We start from the raw sequence: 24,814 nt of genomic DNA, 5'->3' as shown, positions 1-24,814 counted from the left end.
GTGGTGGCAAGTTGTAAGGAGTGTGGACACGTTTTACCTCTTCTCGGTAGTGTGGACTGTCAGGCGGAGGAGAAGCAGAGGGCCAGCTAGGGGTTCAGCAGTGCAGGTGAAAGGTCAAGGGGGCTTGGCCTGGGGGCTGGCACAGGCATGGAGTTGAGGGCTATTGAGGGCACAGCGTGTATGACGTGCTGACATGGGCCCCAGGAAGAGTTAGGAGACTGGGATGGCTCCTGGGCTTGGGAGTGAGTCGCCGAGCGGTAAGGCTGTGTGCTAGGAGGGAGGAGGAACAGGTTCTGTTATTTCTTAGTGAAAAGATTTGATCTAGGTCAGTGTGGAAGCTGCTGCTAATTCCCAGAGTTCCGTGCTGGATGTTCAAGGTAGGAGAAGGGTTTCACGGGACAGTGGAGAGACTCCAGCTGAGGAGCCCAGAAGCCTGAGTCTGGTCTACGCCTGCTACAAAATAGCAGCTTGATCTAGGACACATGATGTCACCTCCGGAATTACAGTTTCCCATATGTGTGGGTTTCAGAGCTGTGTAAACTGTTTAAAGTTCAGCCCAAGGGACGCCTGGGTGGCTCAGTGGTTGAGCGTCTGCCTTTGGCTCAGGGCGTGATCCCGGGGTCCTGGGATCGAGTCCCGCATCAGCTCCCCGCAGGGAGCCTGCTTCTCCCTCTGCCTGTGTCTCTGCCTCTCTCTGTGTCTCATGAATAAATAAATAACACCTTTAAATTAAAAAAAAAAAAGTCCAACACAGACACATACTGGTGCACCCCCATGTAATGAGCATTCCTGTTTAGCATCATGACCTGGAGCGTGTGTGAAGGCACAGGTCAGGAGAGGATTGCCCCTGATGTGCTGGCTGCCTTCACACCACCCCCCGATTCACCCCTGGCCCACCACCCAGCACCGTGCCAGGCCGGGGCACCCGTCCTCAAACAAACAGCTTAGCAACATCCCCTTCAAGAGTGAAACAAAGGCATATTCTGATGTATCCCTGAGTAGCTAAAAAATTAAATTTGTGTTTCGTTCTCCGAGGACTCTTGCCAGCTGAGGTGGTTGGTTTGTTTTCATTATCACCGCCCTCCTGTGTTTGCTTCCAGGGGCCGTTTCCATCAGCCTTCCCCTGGATTAAGCCAGCCATATAAATGAGAAGCCGCCGCCAGAAGCTGACTTCTCCCCTGCAAGCACTGCTTAATGGGCCTAATCAGCAAACTTCCTTACTTTCTCCCTCTTAAATACCATCTTGAGAAGTCCCAGCACCTGTCACCTAAAGAGGACATCTTCTACCGTGAATGGGGAGGTAGAATGGGTTTTGAAAGGACGATTGAGGGAGCTAATCTAAACGATTAGATGTTTTTCTTGTTAATAGGAGCCTAATTCTATTGTATCTCTTACAGACTCTATTAAGACAGGTTTCTTTGACTCCTAGTACTCTGTTTAAACTTCTGGAGTCCTTCGAATTGCCCGCTCACCAGCTGGGGGAAAATGTAAGCAAATAAAAAAAGCAAGGGGAGCCAGAGAACAATTTTCTTTTATAATTTCTCTACTCAAAGTGAGGAAATTCAGAATCCTTCACCGAAAACACCATGGGGTTCATCAAGATTGATGATGGTGAGGAGGTCAACTCGAGGGACATTAAATGTGTGCAGAAGCGTGGGGGACAGTCCACGGGGGTCAGGAGCAGACTAGCTCAGAAGGATGGAGGCCAGATCCATCTGGAATGCAGGCTGAGAGCAAAAGGGACACGGTCCTGTTGTTTGGGGACTAAACCAGTCAACAGGTTTTTCTTACTTCTGCCATTTCAGGGAGTTTTCTTCTCGTACATGTAATTGCTTCTGCCTAAAAGATTCCTTATTCGTGAGCCAGGTACGGGAGCTGAGACTCCCCTCTGACTCTGTGAGCCTCTCGCCGTCTCCGCCCCGGACCATAGTATAGAACCAATTTGAGTTTACAGACCCAAAGGCTGGCTTCAGAGTTGTTTGTCCAGCCCTTCCACCCAGCCCAGGTTGTAACGACTGAGCTAAGCAGGTAGGCCTCTTCGCCACATCCTGAAAGTCACTCTCGTGATGACTTTCATCCAGAGTTAACTGACCTTGATGTAGAGAATTCCATTTCCAGTGGCCTGTCTGACCCTGCTCTACAGAAGGCAGGGAGAAGTTAGTTTGCAGAGCAATTTAAGCCGGAGAGACTCTCCGGACCGGAAATGGCATTTTAGATTCTGCCCATAGTGAATCAAGCACCTGAGGTTTCGGTTACGGGCACAAGAGGGGAAGAGGAGCATCCCCACCCCCACCCCCACCCCCACCCTGGACTGGCCTCTCCAGGCCGCGCTCACAGGCTTCCCAGGCGAGGCTTGTAGAGGGTCTTGTACGTCCTGTTCAGGTCTAGTTGCCTTGACAGTGTTTTCCCATATTTTCAAGTGAGAAAACCTTCTTAGCCAGAAGAACAAAAACTATTAATTAGAACGGAGAACTTTAGAATACAGTTCCCATGGCACAATTCAGTCAGATCACTTTCTGCGAGCTCAGGTCTCCCATGTAAGATGGTGAAAATGAACCTGAGCTGAATTTATAGTGTCTGGAGGCCTAAGGGAGACAGGACGAACGGGGAGGTGGTTCTGTTTCTCCTGCGTCACCGAGCATGGCACCTGGATGCTCAGAAGATGTCCATGGGGGTCAGGTGGTTTTCATATTGTTGGTGGTAATAGGCTTGTTTCTGTGAACCTTTTATGCTGTTGAAAATTGATCCCAACTTCGTCTTTTCAAATCATAACTAGACATCAGTGTATCCTTTGGCAAGCCGTTGTAAACTCTTTGGCCTTAAGTGTCTTCTGTCCTTCAAAAGCTATTGGCTAAGCCCTCCGCACCACACCCCGAGCTGGGCACTCACTGAGGTCTTGTTCAGAATTTACTTTGATCGTAAGGTTTTTTTTAAACCTTAGCTGGAAATAAAGTATACATGCAGAAGCCAATAGGCTTAAAAAATGTAATGCTTGGGGATCCCTGGGTGGCGCAGTGGTTTGGCGCCTGCCTTTGGCCCAGGGCGCGATCCTGGAGACCCGGGCTCCCAGTGCATGGAGCCTGCTTCTCCCTCTGCCTATGCCTCTGCCTCTCTCTCTCTCTCTCTCTGATGACTATCATAAATAAATAAGAATTTAAAAAAAAATGTAATGCTTAATGGTTAGAAAGTTTAATCTGTTTACTCCTAACCAACATTAGGCAGGGGAATGCTAAATCAGTTTTATAATGTACCCCCCAAAATTTACTGTAAAGCATCCTGACATGAAGATGTATGTACTGTAATATATTGAATTTATGCCACATGAACATGTGGGATATGATGTGGGGCTCTTTGGCATTCATACCTTGCATGCTGGTCCAGGTGTTCAAACATGTTATAAAGACCAAGTCCGTGGTAAGGTCACCAGGCTTACCAGATTGCTACTGACCACTCCAGGCTTTATGGGGATGAAGCTCTATATTCTACTCTCCCCCCTTTATTGCTGCCAGAAGTGAGGATCCTTATAAATTCAAATTAATCAATACTATATTTCCTGTTCCCGTTCAGACTTTTATACCCTGCATCAGAGAATTTGCATCTCACCTGCTTTGCAAAAGAAGTATCAACAATAATTGCAGGGGCGCCTGGGTGGCTCAGTGGGTTAAGCATCTGCCTTTGGCTCAGGTCATGATCTCAGGATCCTGGAATGAAGCCCCACATTGGGCTCCCTGCTCAGCAGGTAGTCTACTTCTCACTCTACCCTTTCCCCCTGCTCATGCTCTCTCTCTCTAATAAATAATCTTTTTTAAAAATCAAATAAATAAGAATAATTTTAAAAACAGTAATAGTAAAGTTAGTATTGTACTCTTTGGACACGGTACCATCCTATGAGTTTACTTTGTCATATATCAGATCCAGCCTGCCATTTGTCTTTATATTCTCAGGATAAATGGTTTTCAGCTTAAAGAGTCCCAGAAGCAACTGTCAAAAGGTGTCAGCTGGAAGCAGTGACAGAGAAAAATGCGGCATCTGAAGAGCAACTTGCAAGATGGTCTAAATATTTTATTTTCTTTTTGGAAAGCCCTCGCCAGATTTGCCCCTTCACCACTAATCTTTGAGCAGCCTGACGATTTATGGGGAATCCATCGTTTGGCTTTTACATAGAGAGTAACAGCTGAACGACTGCTTCCCAACATGTGGCTGTTTAGCAGGATATTAATGGGCAAGGTGGCTAATCTGTTCACATTGTTCCGGCAGAAGTTTTGCAGTGCTTTGGGGAATCATTTATCCTCAGCAGTTGCAAGATAGCCTGTTTTTAAGTAAACCTAGGATAAAAATCCAGTAATTTATTGCTGTGTAACAAACTGCCCCAAAACTGTGACATAAAGCACTGACTGTATTACGCGTGCAAATCCTTGTCCCTGTTCTGTGATGCCAGGGCCTTATCTGAGGAGGTTCCAAGACTGGGAGTGGCTTGACGGAAGCTGGAATGAGGCTGGCAGCGGACACTGGCTAGGACTTGGTGGGATTTGGGCTGGATAGCGTGTGGCCGGAGCTGCCTCACCACAGTCACCTCTGGATCTTTAAACCCCATCTATATGGTGGCTGATGGGCTCCAAGAGCAAGTATTCCAGAGAATACTGGGAAGCTGCACAGATTTTGTGACCCAGTCTCAGAAGTCACATTGCATCACTTGTGCTACCCTCTGCTTGTGGAACCCGTCATAGAAGCCATCTGGTTTTGGGAGACAAGGACATAGCCTGCCCCTCTCAGAGGAAGAGCTTTCAAGGTCACATTGGAAGAAGCGCGTGTAGGATGGAAGATGTCATTGCCACCACTTGAGAAGGTGATTGTGCCTCACTCCGTGCACAGATTTTTGTAGGGAATGAGTGAGTTGGGTTTTCTGACTAAAAGACATCTGAAAATGTTTATAGAATAGGACTAGGATTGCCGTTTTCCTTGCAGACGTTAAGATCAGTATCCGTAGACCTGGTCCCAGAACGATAGATCTGAGTGCTGAGTTAATAACCAACACAAGTATTTTCTAGGTACTTAAAAATTTAAACTGAACCAAAGAGCAATGGGCATTCTGAACAATTAGGTCTTGATACCTTAGATCTAGATTCACTTTTTGGTTAAAAAATCGTGATGTTACAGTGCTCAAAGTGTATAGGAAAAATAAATTCCTTCCTATAAAAATTGCTTAGGATTTTATATTTGTTAAAGTAGGAAGCATATTAAATAATTGAGTTCTTTGAAGAAATTTTTGCTTTTCTAGATCTGTTTAGCCATAATCAGATAATAGGAAGAATGTGAATGTGTAGCATATGCCTTTAACGAGACGTACGTACATGTTTCTCTTCATATTCTAAGGGGGATTATCAGCATGTATAGTGCTTGTGAATTCTCATTTAATATAAGAGGAAGATGTGAAATGCCATGTAATACTTTTAATTTCTTGTTTCAATTCTGTTCTTTGCTCTGGAGCAGCAGTTTCTTCCCTTCATTCCCCTGAAAATTAAGGTAAAGACGTCATTCTTACCCAAAAGCTATATGCCTATGTCATCATCACTGGTGTTTGCCCTGAGCCTTTTTGGTCAGCACAGGTCCCAAAAGGATCAAAAGCTTTTAGATCCCAGGGCACTCTAAGAACCGTGCCAAGAATTCATCGTGTTTCCTGGGAAATTACACAGTATAAGCATTTTTGGCAGTATGACAGTAAGCCAGGTGATAGGCCCCTGGGCGATGTGCTGTGATTTCCAGTCCTCTCTCTGCCTCCCAGGGAAACGTGAATCCACCACAGGTCTAGTGCTCACCCCCTAGAGCTGAGTGATGATAATGTCCAAAATCTAGAGGAAGCAAAGCTGCCATTTACTGAATCCTCCCTATGTGCTATGCACTGAGTCACAACTTACATTATTTTATGTCATCTTCACGATTATCCTTGAAGGTAGCTTTATTATCCTAATTGTACAGATGAGGAAATTGAAATTCTAGGAGAAGGGAGTAATTTGCGGGTCACACTGTATGTAAGTAATGAGCCAACCTCTTCAGCTACTTTTAGTGGTTTATAGAGGTTAAATTCGATGCATAGTACCTGTTACCCCATACATTTGACAGCACTGAGTATTATCAACTTTTAGGAATTTTGCCCATAATACAATAACTGAAAAAGGGTAAGTCACAGTTATTATTAATTTATATTTCTCTAATCATGAGTGAGGCTGAGCACCTTATCCTATGTTTATTATCCGTCTACATTATTTGCAAAGTACAGATCAGTACAATTCTTCTGGAAGGCAGTTTTCACGATACATACCAAAATTGAAAATACACTACTTCTTTGACCCAGAATTTACTTATCCCACAAATATCATGATACAGGTGTTTAAAGATGCACATGCCAGTATGTTCATTGCACCGTTTGATATAATGCCCAAAACTGTTCTTCAGTTGAAGACTGAGTAAATAAATTTTAGAATGTTCACTCTCCAGAACACTTGCAGTCATTAACAGTCACATCTGACAGTAAGAAAAGATGAACAAGATATATTGAAAGAGCATTCTATAGATGATTTCATTTTCTGTGTTTATAAACAGAAATTGTATGCTCGTATGTATACAATTTCTGTTGTAGGAATGTTGCATGTATGCTTTTTTTTGTGCCTCTCTATAATATCTAAAATGACACGCAGGAAACCTCCACAGCAGGGACTAGAGTTGTTATCTTTTTCTCTTCAATTCATACCCCTTTCTATGTAATTCCAAATGTTTACTATTAGCATATATTATTTTTATGATAAAACAATAAGTTTTTAAAATCCAGTGTGGAAGACATTCATTTATTTGGCCCTATTTGCAAGAGGCAGCCTGTTTAAGTGGATCATCCCGTGTTGACAGATAGAACTTACCCATCCATAGAGAACAGGTATCAGTGACTTAATAAACAATAAAGGTAATAAAAATTTTAGCAAAACTGACTGGAATCTCTTGGGAACAAATCTTTCCAGCTAGGTAAGTTTTTCAGTATAGCAGAAATAGGAAAAAATGGTTTTGGGGACAGGACAGTTTCTGAGATGCTATCCAATTTCATGTATTTTAATGCCTTTTCTCCTGTTTACCAAAGTGACGCGTTCATTGTCAGGATTTGGAAAATACAAATAAGCTCAAAAAATTAAAATTTCACATGGGTTTTATTTTTAGCAGGCTATAAATGTAGACACAGAGGACAATTACAAGATTATGTCTCAGCAAAAAGAACAAATGAATGGCTGAACCGATGGATTAGAATGAGTTTTGAAATTTCTTTTAATTTGCATTATGTGAGAGGTAAAGGAAACAGATCGATGGGGTGGGGAATAGGAGGCTCTGTAAGAGTCTGAGAAGAACTAGAAGCCTTCTTTGAGAAGTACGCATATTTCCAGCCAAGATAAGTTCACATTGCCCATTGAAGGGAATCCTAAACCAGAATGGCAGAAACTACGGAGATGAAAAGACCTCTAACTCTGTTGTCCAAATGAGAAATTTGGGTCCAGTTGTTTCAGTAATTTAAAAATATTGATCGCGTACCCAGTGTAGTGCTCTTCCCGATAACTATCTGATGCAAGACTATTTTCCAAGGACGTTCGTTGCTCACTATCCACTTGAGCAGTAAGTATGACTTTCGATAAACAAACACAAAATCATGAGCTACCGCTACCGTTGGTGATTCGCCTTTGAAGTGGTTTCAGGTCATTATTTTAAAACTGTGCTCACACACAACCTGTTTTACATTCATTTGCAGACTTCAAATATCTAATTTCAGGGTGAGGTTTGGCTGAGTGACATTAGAGCCCTCTGAACTGTCTTTAGTTTGGTGTGAAGTGAGAGGTCTGAAAAGAAGATCAAGCTAAATCTTCCACTTAAAAGCAACAGTTATTTTTTTAATTAAAAAAAATCATCCAATATAATTTGAATCTTTTTTTTTTAATATAATTTGAATCTTAACAGTAGATTTGTGTCACGTTCTTTAGTTGAAACTCTGGATGCAGAAAACTGGCTTTGGGAGAGCTGGATTGAAATAGCAGAGGTAAAAACCAAATGATAATGTCTGATTCTCGCTCCCTGTGCAGTGGGGGAGCAGGAGAAGGGAGAAGAACACACCATGGCCAAGAATACTTCTTTCAGAACTGTCTTATTTACAAGGGAAGCTTCAGGAGCTCAAGAAACACTTCTCATTGGGGGGCCCTGTGGCGTTTCCCTGGTGGTCCTGTGGGTTGCGTAAGTCATTAAGCCCGAGGTCTTCAAGAAACCTCTCCCGTCCTAAATGGAACCTGGATGGTTCATCAGCTGTCTCACTGGGCCACTAGGAGCCTCAGAGCACTCTGCCGGGTTGCTGGGATTGGCCTCCACAGAATGAAGCCACCTGATGAGAGGATCAGTCATTAGGGATTGCCCAGTCTCGTGTTTCCATAACCAATAACCTGAAAATCTCCACCAGTTACCCCGACAAAAGTGGGTTTGTCACTCTGGGAGCTGGGCTCTACTCTCTCAGTTGCTACTGGCGCAGCCATGTTGCAGGCAGAGGAGGGTGGGCATTGAGGAGTGGTGGCTTGGCCCACCCCACTTGCTCAGAACTGCAAGGGGCAGACATGAGGAAGCCCCCCATGTGCCTGGAAGGAGAGAAGTAAGAGGGGAACAAGGAGTCTTTTCCACAAGGAAAAGTCAAAGGCACTGGCATTCACACCCATGCTGTTCTCATCAGTTACTCAGGCCACCGGGAAGGACCATCTACCAAAGTAGACTGCGGTTTTATGGGGTCTTTTAGATCCTTGAAGGGCCTTTTACAAGTGTACCCCTTAGCAGGGGTACCCCTTGTGGGTGGCACGGAAGGACGTAGGGTTACTTCCCCTCCATGAGCCTGCTACCAGGACTCCTGAGACTCCTCTGTATCTATTCCTTCTCCTTAGTAGCTTCCTGACTGCTCTCCTATCCCATTCCCTCCCCTTGAAGTCTACTTATGCTGAAGGATGCTCGATTCATCTTTAGGAAGTGCAGTTTTGATTACATCACCCCCTCATAGAGGGTTTTGGTGGTTTACCATTGTCTAGGGTTTTGCTACGTAAACTAGTCCAGGAGCCAACAGCATCCTCTGGGGTCTTGTTGAAATGCAGAGTCTCAGGCCCCACCCCAGACCCACTGAATCAGAATCTTCATCTTGACAGGATCCAGGAGATTCATGTGCATATTTGAGTTTGAAAAGCACTTGTCCATAGCACTGGTTCTCTGATTTATCCTCACCTGTGAATGAAGTGGAGAGCCTTTAAAATCTGCTAACCCTCAATTTGCAGGTCTGGAGTGAGGCCTTGCACGAAGATTTTAAAAAGCTCCCGGTGTTCTTTCATGCAGCAGAGTTTGAGAACCACTGCTCTACAGGGACCCAAGAGACAGTCACAGCCACCATTAGTGTGTCCCACAAAACCTTTCCCAGGGCCACCGTCACTCTATAATGGACTGACCTCCGATCCCCAAGTACCTTCTACACTTTTATAGAAAGTGCAGTTCTAGTCTATTAGCAGAAGTCACCAGGCAGCGTATATGTCTCCCGTATTGATTGCAGAGGCCTTATGACCACCTCATCTAAAATTTGCCTTAAAGTGCCACAGCTACAAGTCTTGGAAATCAGAATTCATTAATTTACAGAATTGTCCACTTGAAGTATTTTCCTGATAGAATTTAAAAGTTGACTTCCCCAAATGACAGCATGAGGTTACCTTATTACGTTACCCTGTCTCCTTTTTTATTTTATTCTTTATCTTACATCAGAACTAAGATAGATAACGAGAAGATTAGACTGTGCTTGGTTTTATTTACGTAACTTGATGGGTTATATAGAGAGGGGTCATTTTCAAAATATGTAGCAATAACTGTGATAATCTGCTTTTAATTATTCTCAACTCACTGAACTTGGGATTGGTGACACATAATGTGAGGGACACCTGGCTTTGGGGACAGGATCAAATAAAGATCCTCTTTGATAAAGCTTTCCTAATGAAACGAGGATGTCAGACAGACACACCTACAAGGGCTTTCTGCCGCGGGCCAGCAGGTGCAGAACCGAGCCCCCACCTTTGTGGGGGACACACCCGTGTCACCACCGTGCCAGACTGAATATCACTCCTGGGTAGGTGGTTTTCTCTCCCGAATGGCCCCCAAAGAGACCAGTACTTTTCTTCCTGCTTATATTTGACCAAGGTGTTATTTTCCACCAAGAAATTTTATGGGCACAGTGAGGAGCGGTGGCTTTTCCGTGTGAACATTAAATAAGATTCAGGATCTGAAAAGCCGGCCCCAGAGGCCCAGAGGATCCGTGGGATTTGCTGGGCCGGTGCAGACAAATGGGCTGCCAGCTTATGAGGAGCTTGCAGGCGCGGGGGGGGGGCGGGGGGTGGCTGGCGTCGGGAGGCAGGCGATCCTCGAAGTCATCGGGGTTCCCTGGGCCCCGGGAACTCAGAGCCCGAGGTGTGCCTGTCCCTGGAGAGGCCGTGGACGGCGGTGGCTGCCTGGGCACCGTTGATCCCCCGGGCCCGGCCCCCTGAGCTCGGCACCCCCACTCTGCAGAGCCGCTGATGAAGATGCGCAGCATCGCGCCCCGAATATAAAGCATGACTGTGAGGATGAAGGCGCGTGCTCAGCCCTTCACCTTGGCTCCCACTGGGACCAGGGGCCACACACAGAACTTCGGACCCGTGCAAAGTAGGGGGTTCCGGGGACACCAGGAACCGGCGATCGTGGTGCTGACAGTGCCTTTGCTTTTCCTCTCTGGCTTCATCCCTAACAGAATAATAGAAATGAGGAAGAAATCATCATTAAATGTGATAAATTAAAAGCAGGGAGCGGTTGACTTTATGTCAACTTTAAGATAACCCTGGTAAATAAAATGACTAATTGAAATTCTTGGTGTGTTCTAATAAGAACTTTTTATTATTAAGTTATTTTGTGCTTAGTGGTTACTCATGGCATATGGTTGAGTGCAGCTCTCTTTATTACTCATTTTTATTAACACACACAATAAATATTAAAATAGATCTCGGGTAATAATAAGGTGAGAAATAGATGCGTGACTTGTCAAATGCAAAATGAAGCAGTATGTGTGTTCTTAGTCCGTTTTTAAATTCATATTGGCTACTTTTTACCCTAATCTAGCCTTTAGCTAATTTCTGTTTCATTATATTGTTGTTCCTGACCTCCCCCCTGCCCCAAATTAGAATTTGCCCCAAGCCCCATGGCAGGCTTCCTGCTCAGTGGGGATCCTGATCTACCCTCTCCTCTCTTCCCCTGCTCTCTCCCTCTCTCTGTCACTATCTCTGTTTCTCTCTCTCTCAATTAAATAAAATCTAAAAAAAAAAAAAAAATCTGGGACTTTTGAAAGCCAAAGGTATATATATCCCTTTAAAGCATTTCATTAGGGGATCCCTGGGTGGTACAGCAGTTTGGCGCCTGCCTTTGGCCCAGGGCGCGATCCTGGAGACCCGGGATCGAATCCCACGTCGGGCTCCCAGTGCATGGAGCCTGCTTCTCCCTCTGCCTGGGTCTCTGGCTCTCTCTCTCTCTCTGTATGACTATCATAAATAAATAAAAAATAAATTTAAAAAATTAAAAAATAAAGCATTTCATTACAAGTAAGCAAATAAACATCAAAATCTTCAACATTTTTTCCCTGTTGGGAATGTGTTTTATATTTTTTAATTGGGATATCAGAAATGTTTTTAAGTGTTCCTTTAGCAAAGTGTATACTGAACCAGATTTCCAGTAGTATTTAATGTTGAAAAAAAAAAAAAAACTTTCTGGGGAGGCAGTGTCTGCGAAGGTAATGATGTCTATTTTGATTTGCCTCACTTAATTGGAAGGTTCTTTGAAGTGTATGTTTTGATTAATTCAGTTTTTTTAGTAATGAGAATTAATACAGAAAACCTTTTTAGTTTCTGTTCCTGTTGTTGGTCTTTCTATAGTGATATGTGTACTTTCTGGCTTAGTAGGTAGATAAAATTTAGCTTGAACCTTTCTTTGACCATTGAAATGTTTTTCTTTTTTTTTTTTTTTTAAGATTTTTCCAATTTATTTATGACAGACACAGAGAGAGAGAGAGAGAGGTGGAGACCCAGGCGGAGGGAGAAGCAGGCTCACACAGGGAGCCCACATGGGACTCAATCCCGGGTCTCCACTATCACACCCTGGGCCGAAGGCGGGCGCTAAACCACTGAGCCACCCAAGGATCCCTGAAATCTTTTTCTAATAGGCTACAGTCACAGATATTTCTAGAATTTGTGGAAAGGTAATTCACTAATTTCATGAATTAGCTTAGGCCAGTTTTAATTGTAAAATTTTAGAAGTTTGGAACTAGGTTTGGACTATCCTTAAGCCATATTTAAGAAGTTTTAATTTTTTTAAAAAAACAAATGCTCAGTCTGCCATCTTCTAAAAGTGAAATGAGAGCATAGTAAAGCTTGTCTGAGGATTCTGGTCACTTGGATTTTAATTAATTAGGAATTTTGATGAACGTTGTGATTTTACCTTCCCTTCAGTTCACTACCATGTCCCCAGACACTGGGGGCTGAGATGCCGAGAGGTGGGCAGCCTAAGCCTGTGGGCTTCTCTCTGTGTGCCCTCGGGGCTGTCACTGTCCTCACTGTTGCCCTTTGCGGACACCAGATCATTTCACCTAGAGGGACTTGGGCAGAACTTTTATATGTACGGTTTGGTTTTATGGATATTGGCATTTCAAGATTTTTGAGATCTCCTTCTTCAAAGTGAAATGAGGTCTTCTCAAGCTTGGAAATTTCCACAGGCAAAATTTAAAGGAAAGAAGGAAGGGAGGGAAGGAGGGAAAGAAATTACAGAGGAACAAAGTGTTTTCCTAAAATTCTCATTTAATAAAATTCAGACAATTGTTAAAAGTACTTGTAGCTGCCAGGTCTTGTGGATTATGGCTCCTAAGAATGATGAACCTCTGGTAGCCCCTGCGATGGAAGGTTTTCTTACTGTGTTGTGGATTCTGAAGGCATAAACTTAACTATAATCAAACAACATCAGGTCAGCTCAACATGTTTTTGGTGTATGCTTACTGTCTGCTAGCTGCTGGAAGGTCCCCGCTCTCATGTTGCTCATGATGGAGTATGCTGTTTTGTAAAATAAGGTTGGTGGAAATTGTCTTTTTTTTTAAGTCCACATCATTAAATATTAGGCAATCCACGTGTTTCGACTTAACATGCTCAGAGAAACGCAGAGTGAGCCTGCCGACGTGATTCCTCCGCTAAGCACCGGGGCGGGCAGCCACAGACCCGGGCTGGTGACCATGGTGAAGACCAGTTCTGCTCCGTGAGTGTGTCAGCTCCACTGTGCATTCTGCTGGAGCCGCTGAGTGTACCTCCACACTGGGCGGGGCGGGTGGCAGGGTTGGGCACAGGGTGGGGAGCAGCAGATGAAGTGCTGGGTGACTTCCTCTGCTATCTATCCCCTCAAACCCAAGCCACGAACCCTCCACTATTTAGTTAATGTAGGGGGGAGGGAGTACATCCGGATCATGACTGATGGCACCACGACCTGAGCGGAAGGGAGGGGCTTCTATCCAAGAAAGAGGCTGCCCCCAGGTGCCAGGCTGCACGCTGGCAGTCCCTGGACGGGTGTCGAGCAGATGCCTCTTGTGTCTTGTGCAGCCCACCCCTCCAAGACAACCACTCTCTGACTTCTATCACCATAGGTGAGTTTTTCCTGCTTTTGCACGTCATATAAATGGCATTTTATTCATTTGCTCCGTGAGTTTTGAAGTAAGGGTTAAGGTAGAAGCATTTCCTGGTGACAGGGAGCGTGCCGGCAGAGAGCTTCCCCACGACCTCAAGCACTTACCAGAGTCATGGAGACATATTCAGCATTTTGAATAGCCTGAACCTATCACTGAAATCTTATACTTTTTAACTCTGAGAGTAGAATGATAGAATTTCATTTAAAAAAAACACACACAAAACAAAATCAAAACTGAATTGCAAATGGCTTGATTTCTGAAAAGTTTGCATCTTTCTCTGTGTTTCTTTCTCTGCACTAATGGGAGAAGGAGATTGGGAAGCCCTGGAGGTCAGAGTTGCTAACTACATCCAAATGCTACTCTAGGATATGAGGAAACACTCTGTAGGGAAAGGGAAAAAAAAAAAAAAAGACAATCAAAGAATAGATGAGAAATCCACCCACTGCTTTCTTCCTTCTGGATCAGACACACTTAACCTTCTAGATCTTGAGTGTTTCCTGCTCCTGGATTTATGAGCTGATTCTGGAGGTAGTTTCCAATGAAGATATTCACTGTGACCTCTGGATTGATCCCCACGCCTACCATTGTCCAACAGAGCCACCAGACACTTGCCCTTGGGCCAAACGACAGCAATTGTTTTCTAGGATTTTTATTCTAGTAGAAGCAGAGCACTACTAACAGTCGGGGTAGCGGTTAAAGTTACCACTTCTGAGGCTTGCTCTGCGGCAGACACTTGCTCAGAGCCTTACTTCCTATAATGTTCCCAGTGGGTCAGGTTGCTGTCCCCTGTATAACCTCAGGGGAGTGGAGGAGGGAGCTTAGTGACCAGGAGGGCAGAGCCCTGGCACGCTCTGCGCCTGGGACCCCGGGGCTTGTGGCTATGGCATTAGCCCGGTGTGATTCTAGAAACCAGACAGGGGACAGGGGAGTGTGGCACGAGCTCACCATCCCTGACCTGAGCAGGTACCTTGCTGGAAGGAGGGTCTTACTGACAACAGCCAGAAACAATATTTACTTTAAAAATAGTTTCATGGGTGGGGGGGGAATACCTGGGTAGTTTAGTCAGTTAAGCAACTCAATTTCAGGTAAGGTCGTGATCTCAGGGTCCCAAGATCGAGCTCCGTGTTGGGCTCCACACTCAGAGAGGCGTCTGCTTGAGATTCTCTCTCTCCCTCTGCCTCCCCGCCGCCACTTGCTTGCAGCCTCTCTCTCCTGAAGTTTCATTGTTGTTAGCCAGGATTTCTTCGACTTTTAAAAATCACTAAATAATACCATCCACATGTGTGCTCCCTGCCCTAAAAGTGGTCCTTGGAGGCCACGGACACTGGTCTAGCCTAAGAAGTTAAGAGTTGATTTAGCTGGGCCTGGCAAGTGGTAAGAGTGGGAGCGCTTCCCCTCTTATGAAAATTGAAATGCTGAGGGCCTCAGTCTTAAAAAACCAGGGAACATGCTTACCCCTGTTCTACTTGTGGCATCCCTCCGTCCTATGATCTCACTATGCATAGGCCACATGCATCGCTCTGGATGAGGATGGGGACCTGTGTTTTAGGGAGCCCCTCTCGTGAGCTCCTCTGCCACCTGCCTGGGCTGCGGGCCAGACCCACACGGCACTCCTACTTCCCTGCCTGTACACTTCCTGATTCCTCTTACTCCACCGTCCCCTGAACATGAGCTTCCGCTCCCTCCTGCGCACCCACTTCCACAGCAGCCGCCACCACCCTCCTCCACTGGCTCCCAGCCCTGCGTCCACAGCTGACTTGTCCACACAGCCTCAGGCCCTGTCTCCAGCTGCCTGCTGAGACCCAGGCCTGGAAAATCTGCCTGCACCGCAGGTTAAATAGGCCTCAGCAGGGCTCACTGTGTCCTGACCTCTCTTCTTTCTAAATGACTTCAGCCTTCTGGGCCACCGGGCCATGGGACCCCATCCTCACCTCCCCAGTCCCACCTCCCACCCCCATCCTTCCCTGCTCACTTTCGTCTGCCTTTTCCTCCTCCCGCCTGGATTGTCAGCCCAGGGCACGTTCTCCTTCCCTTCTCTTGAAGCTACTACTTGCTCAATCTCCAACTGGCTTCCCTTTGCTTGTCTCCTGGCCTTCATCCCAACTCAGCCTCAACATTACTGTCCAACTAATCTTCCTAGAAGACAGATCTAGAAACCTCCCTGCTGGGAAACGGACGGCAGTTCTCCAATCTCCCGACCAAAGCCAAGTGGCTTATCCTAACTCATGCTCAGGGCTCGTTGGAGCCCACCTATCTAAGTCAGCTTGCATTGCTGTAACACGAACACCATACACTCGTGGCAGAAAGGTTTTGTACATTTTCTTCTAAGTAACGAGAAATTGTTGTAGCAGGTAACATCCGATTTTTGCTGGAAACTTCCATTCTTTAGACTGGCTCAGGAATATGGGATTTCCTCATGGTTTGAACCTTAATCTATATATCTATATTTAAATTGATTCTGTTCTTCTTTTGCTTTTATTGGGGGGGGGCTAATTTCACTCTATCAAGATTTGAGATCAAGGGGCTCTGTGACTGGCCAGCCATAGTCATTTCTCAGTAGTGATCAGTTAGCTTCAGCTTGTCCCATGGCCTCCTGACAGTGCAGGAATTCATAGGTAGGGCCCCAGGCAGTTATCCTGAAGGGAATAGGGTAAAGACGAGGGGCAGCCATTGGAAGTACCTCAGTTTAATTTAGCAGGGATCTGTGCTGTGCCCACTGAACACAGAAGTTCTTAGACAGACAGTTGCCAACGCTGAGCTCAGGGTGCTGCTCCTTGGCAGCTTGCCTACCCCCGTTGCTACCACCCCGGCCTCTGGTTGAAGGAGGACAAAGTGTGTTCACGTTAACTGGCATACAGCTGACTCCCCAGTTCTGTGTTGCAAACTACAGGTAGATCTACCATTTGGGGGAGGCCAATGTGCACAATGAAAAGTCCCTTTGCAGTATTTCCGATTGACAGTGAATGAGATACTGACATCTGAAAAGTATCCTTTCCTTTGGTGTAAGGTTCCTAGATTTTTAAAATTTATTTGCGAGTCGTTAAAGCCTGCGTCATAGTTTTGGGAGTAAATCTGTTAAGGCCTGAAGGCAATGGAATTGAGACCCAGAGGAAAAGGACGATGTCCTATTTATGTTCCATCAGGGCGTATATTGCGTGCATGTGTGTGCATGCGTGTGCGCTGTGTCGTTCCTGCTGGTGGAGTTGAGATGTAGGGAAGGCTCGGAGTCGAGCCCCGGAGGGGCATTTTCAGCCATGATTTTCCATTCTCTGCCCTCATGAGCTGAGGGAGTTTCTCAGCTCTCCCAGATTGAGGGGGAAATCCCGTGAAATCAGCCATTCTCCTGGGGGCTGTTAAGGCTGCTTTGACATGTGCACATCACTCAGGCGGGCTGTTTGCGGTCAGCATCCTTGGGCATCGCTGGCCGGCGCAGGCCCTTGTCTCCCGAGAAGAGCAGGGTTACCTCCATGTGGGGGCCCCCTCCCCAGCAGCCGACTGATCATCCTGGAGCTGCGCCGGGAGGCATTTTGGCTTTCAGAGCCTCCCAGCTTCACCTCCAGCAACCTCCTATGTGATACAGGCAGTCACCCTGCTCCTGTGATGCCGGGTGCCCAAAGCTGTGGCCCCCACTTGGGAAGGAGAGGACTCGCCGCAGATCACTAGGACAAGACTTGAGTATTGCAGGAAAGTCTATCACACAGGGTTCTAAATGGGACCTTTTATATACAGTGGCCTTCAGAACTGCCCAGGCCAAGGTAGAGGAAGACGAGTGAGTTTACTTCCCACCTCAGAGGATTAAAAATTTAGAGAGAATATACAAAACGGTGGTTTGCAGAGGTTGGACACAAGGTAGTATAGGACGGAGTGCCCAAGAGGGGAGGCCATCAAGGCAGGCCCTATAGTCCTCCCGGCCCCCTGCTGGGAGAGGTCCCAGGCCACAGCACAGGGTAGGGGACCCAGACCAAGCCCAGGAGTCTCCAAGCTTAAGAGATGGAGTTAGGGAATCGGGCTGGGGCAGCTGGAATTCACTAAGCAGAGTACTGGGGGGCAGAGCTGCCCGGAGAGCAAGCTCTGGGGGCCTGCAGAGGATTTCCCGGGGTCCTCAGGTGGGTATTGCTTAGCACGTCGTGCGAGGAAGCTGCCAGCAGCTAAGGAAGGAGCCACAGGACAGGAACAGAACAGTGTCTGAGGCCCTACAGAGCACGGAGTAGCTCGTGTTCCCTGCCAGGCACGTAGGGATCTTGGTCAGAAGCGTAATCGTCGGTGTTGGGAAAGCAGGAGACTGAAGGCTGCCCTGGTCCTGACCGACAAAGCTTGACGGCAAGCCCACAGGCTCCTCGGAGAGGTGACAGATTCTAGGTCTGGGGCCGGACATACCTAAGATGAGCCCGAGGTATCCCGTAATGCCAGGAAAGAAGGAAGTGCCCCAAAAAGAGCCACGGAATTCGCTCTCCCAATCACACAGCCAGAAAGTAGCGGAGCCACAGTTCAAACTAAGGGACACCTGCCGGTAAAGGCCGTGATCTTCCCGCTGCAGTGCCTGCCTCTCCCTCCGGCACCTGCCATCCGTGTCCGTCCCCCGCCCCTTTGTAATCCTGAGCCAGTCGGCAAGGTGGGGAGAGCTCCCGCACTCCTCCTGCCAAAGCGCTGCTCCGCATGCACCCGTCCAGCGTGTGCTGAGGAAGCTGGGACTAGTCATGCTTGGTCCCGAAGCTCACGCTGCAGACATACGTGCCCGTACCAACTCCAGCAGCTCTCCCTCAAATGGAGCATGCAAAAGTGTCCCTCTGGAGCTCTCACTCTTAGCGTTGTGATGCTTCCATTCTGATAAGGTTTCTGGAAGAGCCAAGGGACAGTGTATGACCTACTCCCTAGCTTATGGTGATGTCCAGTGCACTACCACAATCCTTGAAGAGTCAGGGCAGTGTGACATTATGGTGAACTGCTGAGTTGTGGGTGGTTGGGTGGTTGGGTGGTTGGCTTCCACGTATCCTCTTTAACCTGGGAATGGACAAAATTGACAAGGAAGAAGGCAAGTTACGTGCGCTGTAGGTGAGGATACACTGTGTTGTCAGAGGTCGCAGTGTTTTGGTTAGAACACATCAACGTATTTCTGTTTCAGTCACCAAGCCCGAAGAAACCAAAGAGATTATGCAAGTAAATTGAAAGAACGCTACTCATTTTAGCCAATGTTTAAAAAAAAAATTGTGAATTTTAGATATTATAACAATAAAAGAAAGCTTCTTTTCAGGTCATTCTTGTGTAGGACATACTTGCTCACCTTACAAATGGTATGAAGGTCTGAAAAAACCGACACTTAGGGAAATAAAGTGAATTACCACATTTATTTTCCATAGTGCCTGACAGGCTCATGTATCAGTAACCTATTAAATGCCTACACCCATTCACACTTCGGATTGTCTTGCTGGTCCTTGGTGGATCCCAGGGGGAGGCCTCACCTGTGAATGAGCAGTTTTCAAGTAGAGTGCTGAGTAGCACAGCTCTAAGACAGCGTCCACAGGAGCCTTTGCATGTTTGGACAGGCCACTGCAGCTGGGGGCCAGGTGCTTAGACCTCATGGCCCCGGGGGGATCTGGCCCAAGCACAGCATGGCACCTGCCCAGCCAAATGGCAATCCATAGGGCAGAGCAGAAGAGCACAGTGCTGTCTTGCTCTACCATGTTTTTCAAAGCCGTGAAATGTAGTCCGTATGTTTAAATCTCCCCTTGGCTGATTGCCTTGTGCAGTTGATATGTACAGTACAACAAAATAAAAATAAAAATCTGTTTTGGAGCAAACTTGAATGGGAGAAAATGCTATAATTCTGTGTGGAGAGCATATGTGAGCATATAAATCCCATTGTGTGTGTGTGTGTGTGTGTGTGTGTGTGTGTGTATGTGTCTGTCTGAGCTGTGCTTTCAGAGTGCCATTTATAAAATATTTATCATAGTTTTACTGATTTAGGTTCATGTAGAGCCTTTGTTATTGAAAAGGAGCCACAGCACTTTGCTAATTTAGGAGGCTATGTGGGGGTATAAGAGTGAGAACCACAGATGACTGCATTAGAATCCAGAGGGAAAATTGGCAGTCCTGCTAACATTAGCAACAAAAAGCAACCATCCCTGGGTTGAGCCAGTCTTATTCCAAAGGCGCCACCAAAGGAAGGGGTCTGCAGGATCGTCTGTGGGCTTTAGCCTTTGCAGTTTCAACATTTGTGGCCATTGGGCAGGTCACCCAGACCTTCTGGAATGGAACTGATTGCTGTGGCTACAGTTGGTCTCTTATCTTACTGCTCCTCCCAAATCCCCCATCTGGAGCCTGAAACCAAAAAGAAAACTCATTCACTCAAACCTTTTGAAGGAGGATACCTTTTTAAGGAGAATCATAAAAATTAAGAAACTGAAAACCAACAAAACCTCAAGAAGAGCCAGGAAGCCTTTTCTGAGCATCTAGTTCCTGGCCATAATTTAGTTTCTGAGGGAGATGCTGAAGAAATGGCAACTCCTGAAGGATCTGACAGGAGAAAAAAAAAATGGTTGAGAATAATAGTAGTTACCTGTTTATTGAGCATTTCATATGTGCCAAACACTGCTCCACGTGCTTAAATGTATCAGCCACATTTAGCCCATACACACCTGTATTACCCCCATTTTACATCAGGAAACTGAGATTCAAGGAAGTTAAATATCTTGTCCAAGATCATGCAGCTAGTAACTGGCAGAGGAAGGATCTGACCCAGAAGATTCAATAATAGAGCCAACATATTTTAAAAATTTACAACACCTGATCTATTAGCGCCTGTATCCTTACCCACTCTCTCCTAACAGGGATTCTTTTTTTTTTTTTTTAAGTGTCTAATTCACTGGCTTTTAGTGTGTTCACAGAGTTGTGCATCTATCTATTTTAGAATGTTTTCATTACCCTTAAAAGGTAATGAAACCATCATACCACCCACCCCAATATTATAGCCCTCCCCACCCCCACCCTGAAGCAAACACTGATCTGCTGCTTATTTATATAAATTTGCCTATTCTGGGCATTTCTTCTACATACATGGAATCCTGTAGTGTGTGGTACCTTGTGACTTCTTTCACTTAGCATAATGCTTTCCAGATTGATCCATGCTGTAGCATGTGTCAATACTTTATTTCTTTTTATTGCTGATTGATGATAATAGGACTAATATCATGGTGAGCATCTTTTCATAGACTTATTTCTCCACCTATTCTTTTGAAGCTAATCCCATGTCATTCATAAATGCCCACATATATACCGACAACAAAAACACTTTTCAAAAACCGTAATCACAATATTTTTATCACTAGCTGAAAAAAATATTTATCAAATAGTCAGTATTCAGATTTTCCTGTTTTCCTGTTTGTTTCATACTTTATCCTTTCAGTGGTTGGTTGAATTCAGACCCAAACAAGGCCCATGCTTGCATTTGCCTAATAACATCTCTTAGGTCTCTTTTAGTTGATATTTCCTCTCTTCCTCTTTTTTTGGTAATTTTATTATTGAAGAACTTAGGCTGTTTGTCCTGTGTGGTTTCCCACATTCTGGTTCCAGTTGCATCCCCGTGGTGTCACGTAACAGGTTCTTCTGTCCTGTGTATTTCCTGTAAACTGGTAGTTGAATCTAGAGTCATCATCAGATTTAAGTTTGATTGTTTTGTGGGGAGGCAAGACTGCTTTATGGGTGGTGTTCTGTACTTCTGTATGTCTCTCTTTTTGTACTCTGAAGATTGAGCAGTAGATTCAGGGGTCATCAGCTTAGCATATCTATGATAAATTTTCCCTGTCAGCTTTGTGCTGAATGGTCTTAGCAGCCATTGATGACCACTACTTAGATCCATTATTCATTAGGGGAACTTGTATTCCTTAATCACACTCATCAAATGCCTCCCAAGAAGGCAACAGTACTCTTTTTACCCTGCCCTATTTCCCTTATATTACAAAAGTATGAACATTGGGAGGTTATCAGTAATTAAAAGGATGTTTTGCTTTTTATATTAGTTGTATAAAAACTTACCTCTTATGTGCCAGACTTCTTGAGGGCAAGAACTGTATTTACCACTAGGTCCCCAATGCCCACCTCCCCTAAGCCAAGCCCCTGGGAAGAGCTTACTAAGTAGATGTTGAGTGAGTGAGTTAACGTTGAATCTTTGGTTCTTCTAAACCAGTCAGTGTCCCACCAGTCTTTCCATGGAAGGTCGCAGGCATGTTTCCAATCCCACTCAGAACCTTATTGCTTGCCACGGGTGCAGAGCACATTGTTTGCGACATAATCAGGATCTGAGATTTATCTCCTGCCTCCCTGTATCCCTTTTACCTATCGACTCAGTCATACTTGTCTGAAGAAACATCCTCAGATGCTAACATGAGATTTTGAAAGCAGAAGACGATTATTTTGGAAAATCCAGACATGACAGGTGTGAGGGTATAATCAGTGCCCTTGTGTATGGACATTCTCTTAGGTTTTGACACAAATAACTTTATGTGGACTTTGGTGTAAGCTCTGGGTTTTGAGGCCAGCCAAGTGCTGTGGCTGTCACTGGTTTGTCAGTGATGTGACACTAAAAAATGAGAGTGTACATCTTTCCAAGATAACTCCAAGTTCAGGTTCTGCAACATCATTTGGCTTGTCTAAAAAGTTGTAGCATGGTGTGTTTACTTCTACATGAGACACCTTCCAAATGTGACTTCCTTTTAGTGTGATGCCAACCGTCTATGAATTCTCTCTGTCATACCACAGAAATTGCCATAACCACAATATCATTTGTCTCCCAGAAGCCAGAAAGTCACTTTGAAGACCTGTCGTGCACTTTCCTACTAAAAAGTGATGTTTAAATGGTAGCTAGGCTCCTCTTTAATGGATGGTGTAGCAAGGTCATCTGCATGTTCCATGTGCAACAGTAAAAAAGGAAGGGAAAAAAACCCCAAACATGACAGCAATCCAGTAGTTAAAATTAAAGCAATTATATTTAACACATTTAGAATGAGTTTTAAATTTTTTATCTGATGGAGGCACTTAAGAAAGAGGAAAGGATGAAAAAATAGTTGGAGATGTGTAGGGTGATTCTGAGAGAGACATCAGAGTTCTGCAGGGGCTTATGTACTCCTGTCATCATACTCCTATCATTGGGACCTCGTGTCACTGGCCTTAGTCTAAGACTTCTGAGCCACTGCATAGCTTTATGGAACATTTTGAAAGAGAGCAAGGAGGACAGATAACAAAGTAAAGAGAATGTGCCTTTAGTATATTCATTCATTTATCCACCACTAGAGTAGCAGTTCTCAAACATTTTAGTCTCAAGATCCCCTTTACACTCCTAAAAAAATATTGAGGACTCAGCTTTTGTTTATGTGGGTGTTATACCTCTTGATGTTGACCATATTGAAATTTTTAAATGTGATATTTAAAAATACTTTATTAGTTCATATAAAGATAATAAGGAAGCCATCGCATGTTAACAAAAATAACATATTTTTAAGGGGAAAAAACTAAATCATAATGAAGAGAGTGGCACTGATTTACATGTTTTCAAATCTCTTTAATGTCCAGCTTGATAGAAAACAAGTGGCTTCATACATCTGCTTCTCCTTTCAATCTGGTGTTCCAGGTTGTTTTGGTTGAAGCACATGAAGAACATCCGACCTTGCCATGTGTTGCTGAAAAAGAGAGAGTATCTTAATAGCTCTTTAAGAAAATTGTGGATATTCTTTTTTGATATTACACCAAAGCTCAGCAAGTAGCAGTTTCTTAAAAGTTAGTTGTGCTGAGAATTCCGAAACAATATCAATGAACTTTTTATTAGTTACACTAAAATCTGTCTTGCCGTTTGAATGGATCTTTTACAAATGCATGATTTGGGGACATCTTGCATTAGTCAAATGAAAAATATTGGTTGACTAAGCCATGCAGCTCTTTAAAATGTTGATATATCTCATTATCCAAGATTTTAAAAATCACATTTATTAATAACACCACCATTCTTATCTGAAATGTCTTAAATATTGGGAAGTGTCAGCAGATACAAGTTGTCCAAAATTCAGATTTCCACTTGAAAGCTTGATTTTTTTTCTTTTTATCCTTGGCAAAATTGCTATCAGTTGTGACAGGCTCACTTGGTTCATTTCTGAGAAAATCTCTGCATCATCTGTCAGTAGTTCATGGTGTTTCATGAAGGAAGTTGCTAGTTCATCTCATAATTCAAATGATCACAGAAGTGCTTTTCAAGCCTATATTTCAGTGTGTAGCAGATAGGCATCTCATTTAGTCACACAGAATATCAAAAAGTCACGTACACAAGGGCTAAGATATAATAAAGGCAATCATTTTTACTGCCTTTTCAAGGACATTCTTAAGTGAAACCAGATTGTTGTTTTTCCCTGCAAGTGTGAGATGGTAAGACATTTCAGCGGCCACCAGTAACAGATTGGCACTAACTACCATGACTTGTGTCAAGGTATCATGCGTTTTATCCACCTTTGCTTTTTTGTCAACATTACAAATGTCAACACAGTGAAAAGTACAAATAAAGTGTTATTCTTATGATACTGTTTTGAACTCATGAATCCCTGAAAGGGCCTTGGGGGCCCCCAGAGGTCTATATGAGATACTCAGCTTGACCTGTACAAGACTTTCTTCTTGTAGAGGAGCAAGAGAGAGAATTTAAAAAAAAAAATGCGTAAGATGCTATAACCAAAATAAAGCAAGGCTGTGTGTCAGCAGGCTGTTTGAGGTTGAGTGGTCATTCAAGGCTCCTCAGAGGTGACATTTAAGGGAAACTTCAGAGCAGGTACAACAGGACCGCTACCTCAGGCTCTGAAGCAAGAATGGCCCAGGAACAAAAAGAGAACCATGTTGCTAAGCGTAGTAAGTGAAGGGGCATGGTATGAGGGAAGGTCAGCGAGATAGGCAAGGTCCACACTGGACTGGACCTTAGAAACCGAGGTGAGGGGCCAGCTTTTATGCTAAATTTGAGGAAGACATGGAGGGGATTGAGCCAAGCGATAGGTGACAGCCACCTTG

The 24,814-nt window shown here is 44.7% G+C and overlaps 1 protein-coding gene across 11 annotated transcripts in view; it reads left to right on the top strand.

Moving 5' to 3' along the window:
• Positions 1-24,814, top strand: part of FARS2 (phenylalanyl-tRNA synthetase 2, mitochondrial) — a 502,588-nt gene that overhangs the window by 431,506 nt on the left and 46,268 nt on the right. The window contains exon 8 of one of the 11 annotated variants that reach the window (XM_041772869.1): positions 1,101-3,780. The exons of the other annotated variants lie outside the window; for them this stretch is intronic. Coding sequence (XP_041628803.1) covers positions 1,101-1,149 — 49 coding nt within the window. The 3' untranslated portion in view covers positions 1,150-3,780. Of the gene's footprint in view, positions 1-1,100; positions 3,781-24,814 lie in introns of those variants that run through there. 11 annotated transcript variants of the gene reach the window in all.

The sequence above is a fragment of the Vulpes lagopus genome, chromosome 10 (genome assembly GCF_018345385.1).
Source record: "Vulpes lagopus strain Blue_001 chromosome 10, ASM1834538v1, whole genome shotgun sequence".
In the NCBI taxonomy this organism is placed as follows: domain Eukaryota; kingdom Metazoa; phylum Chordata; class Mammalia; order Carnivora; family Canidae; genus Vulpes; species Vulpes lagopus.
The sequence above is the reverse complement of the archived record's forward strand: the minus strand, read 5'-3'. Positions and strand labels throughout refer to the sequence as shown.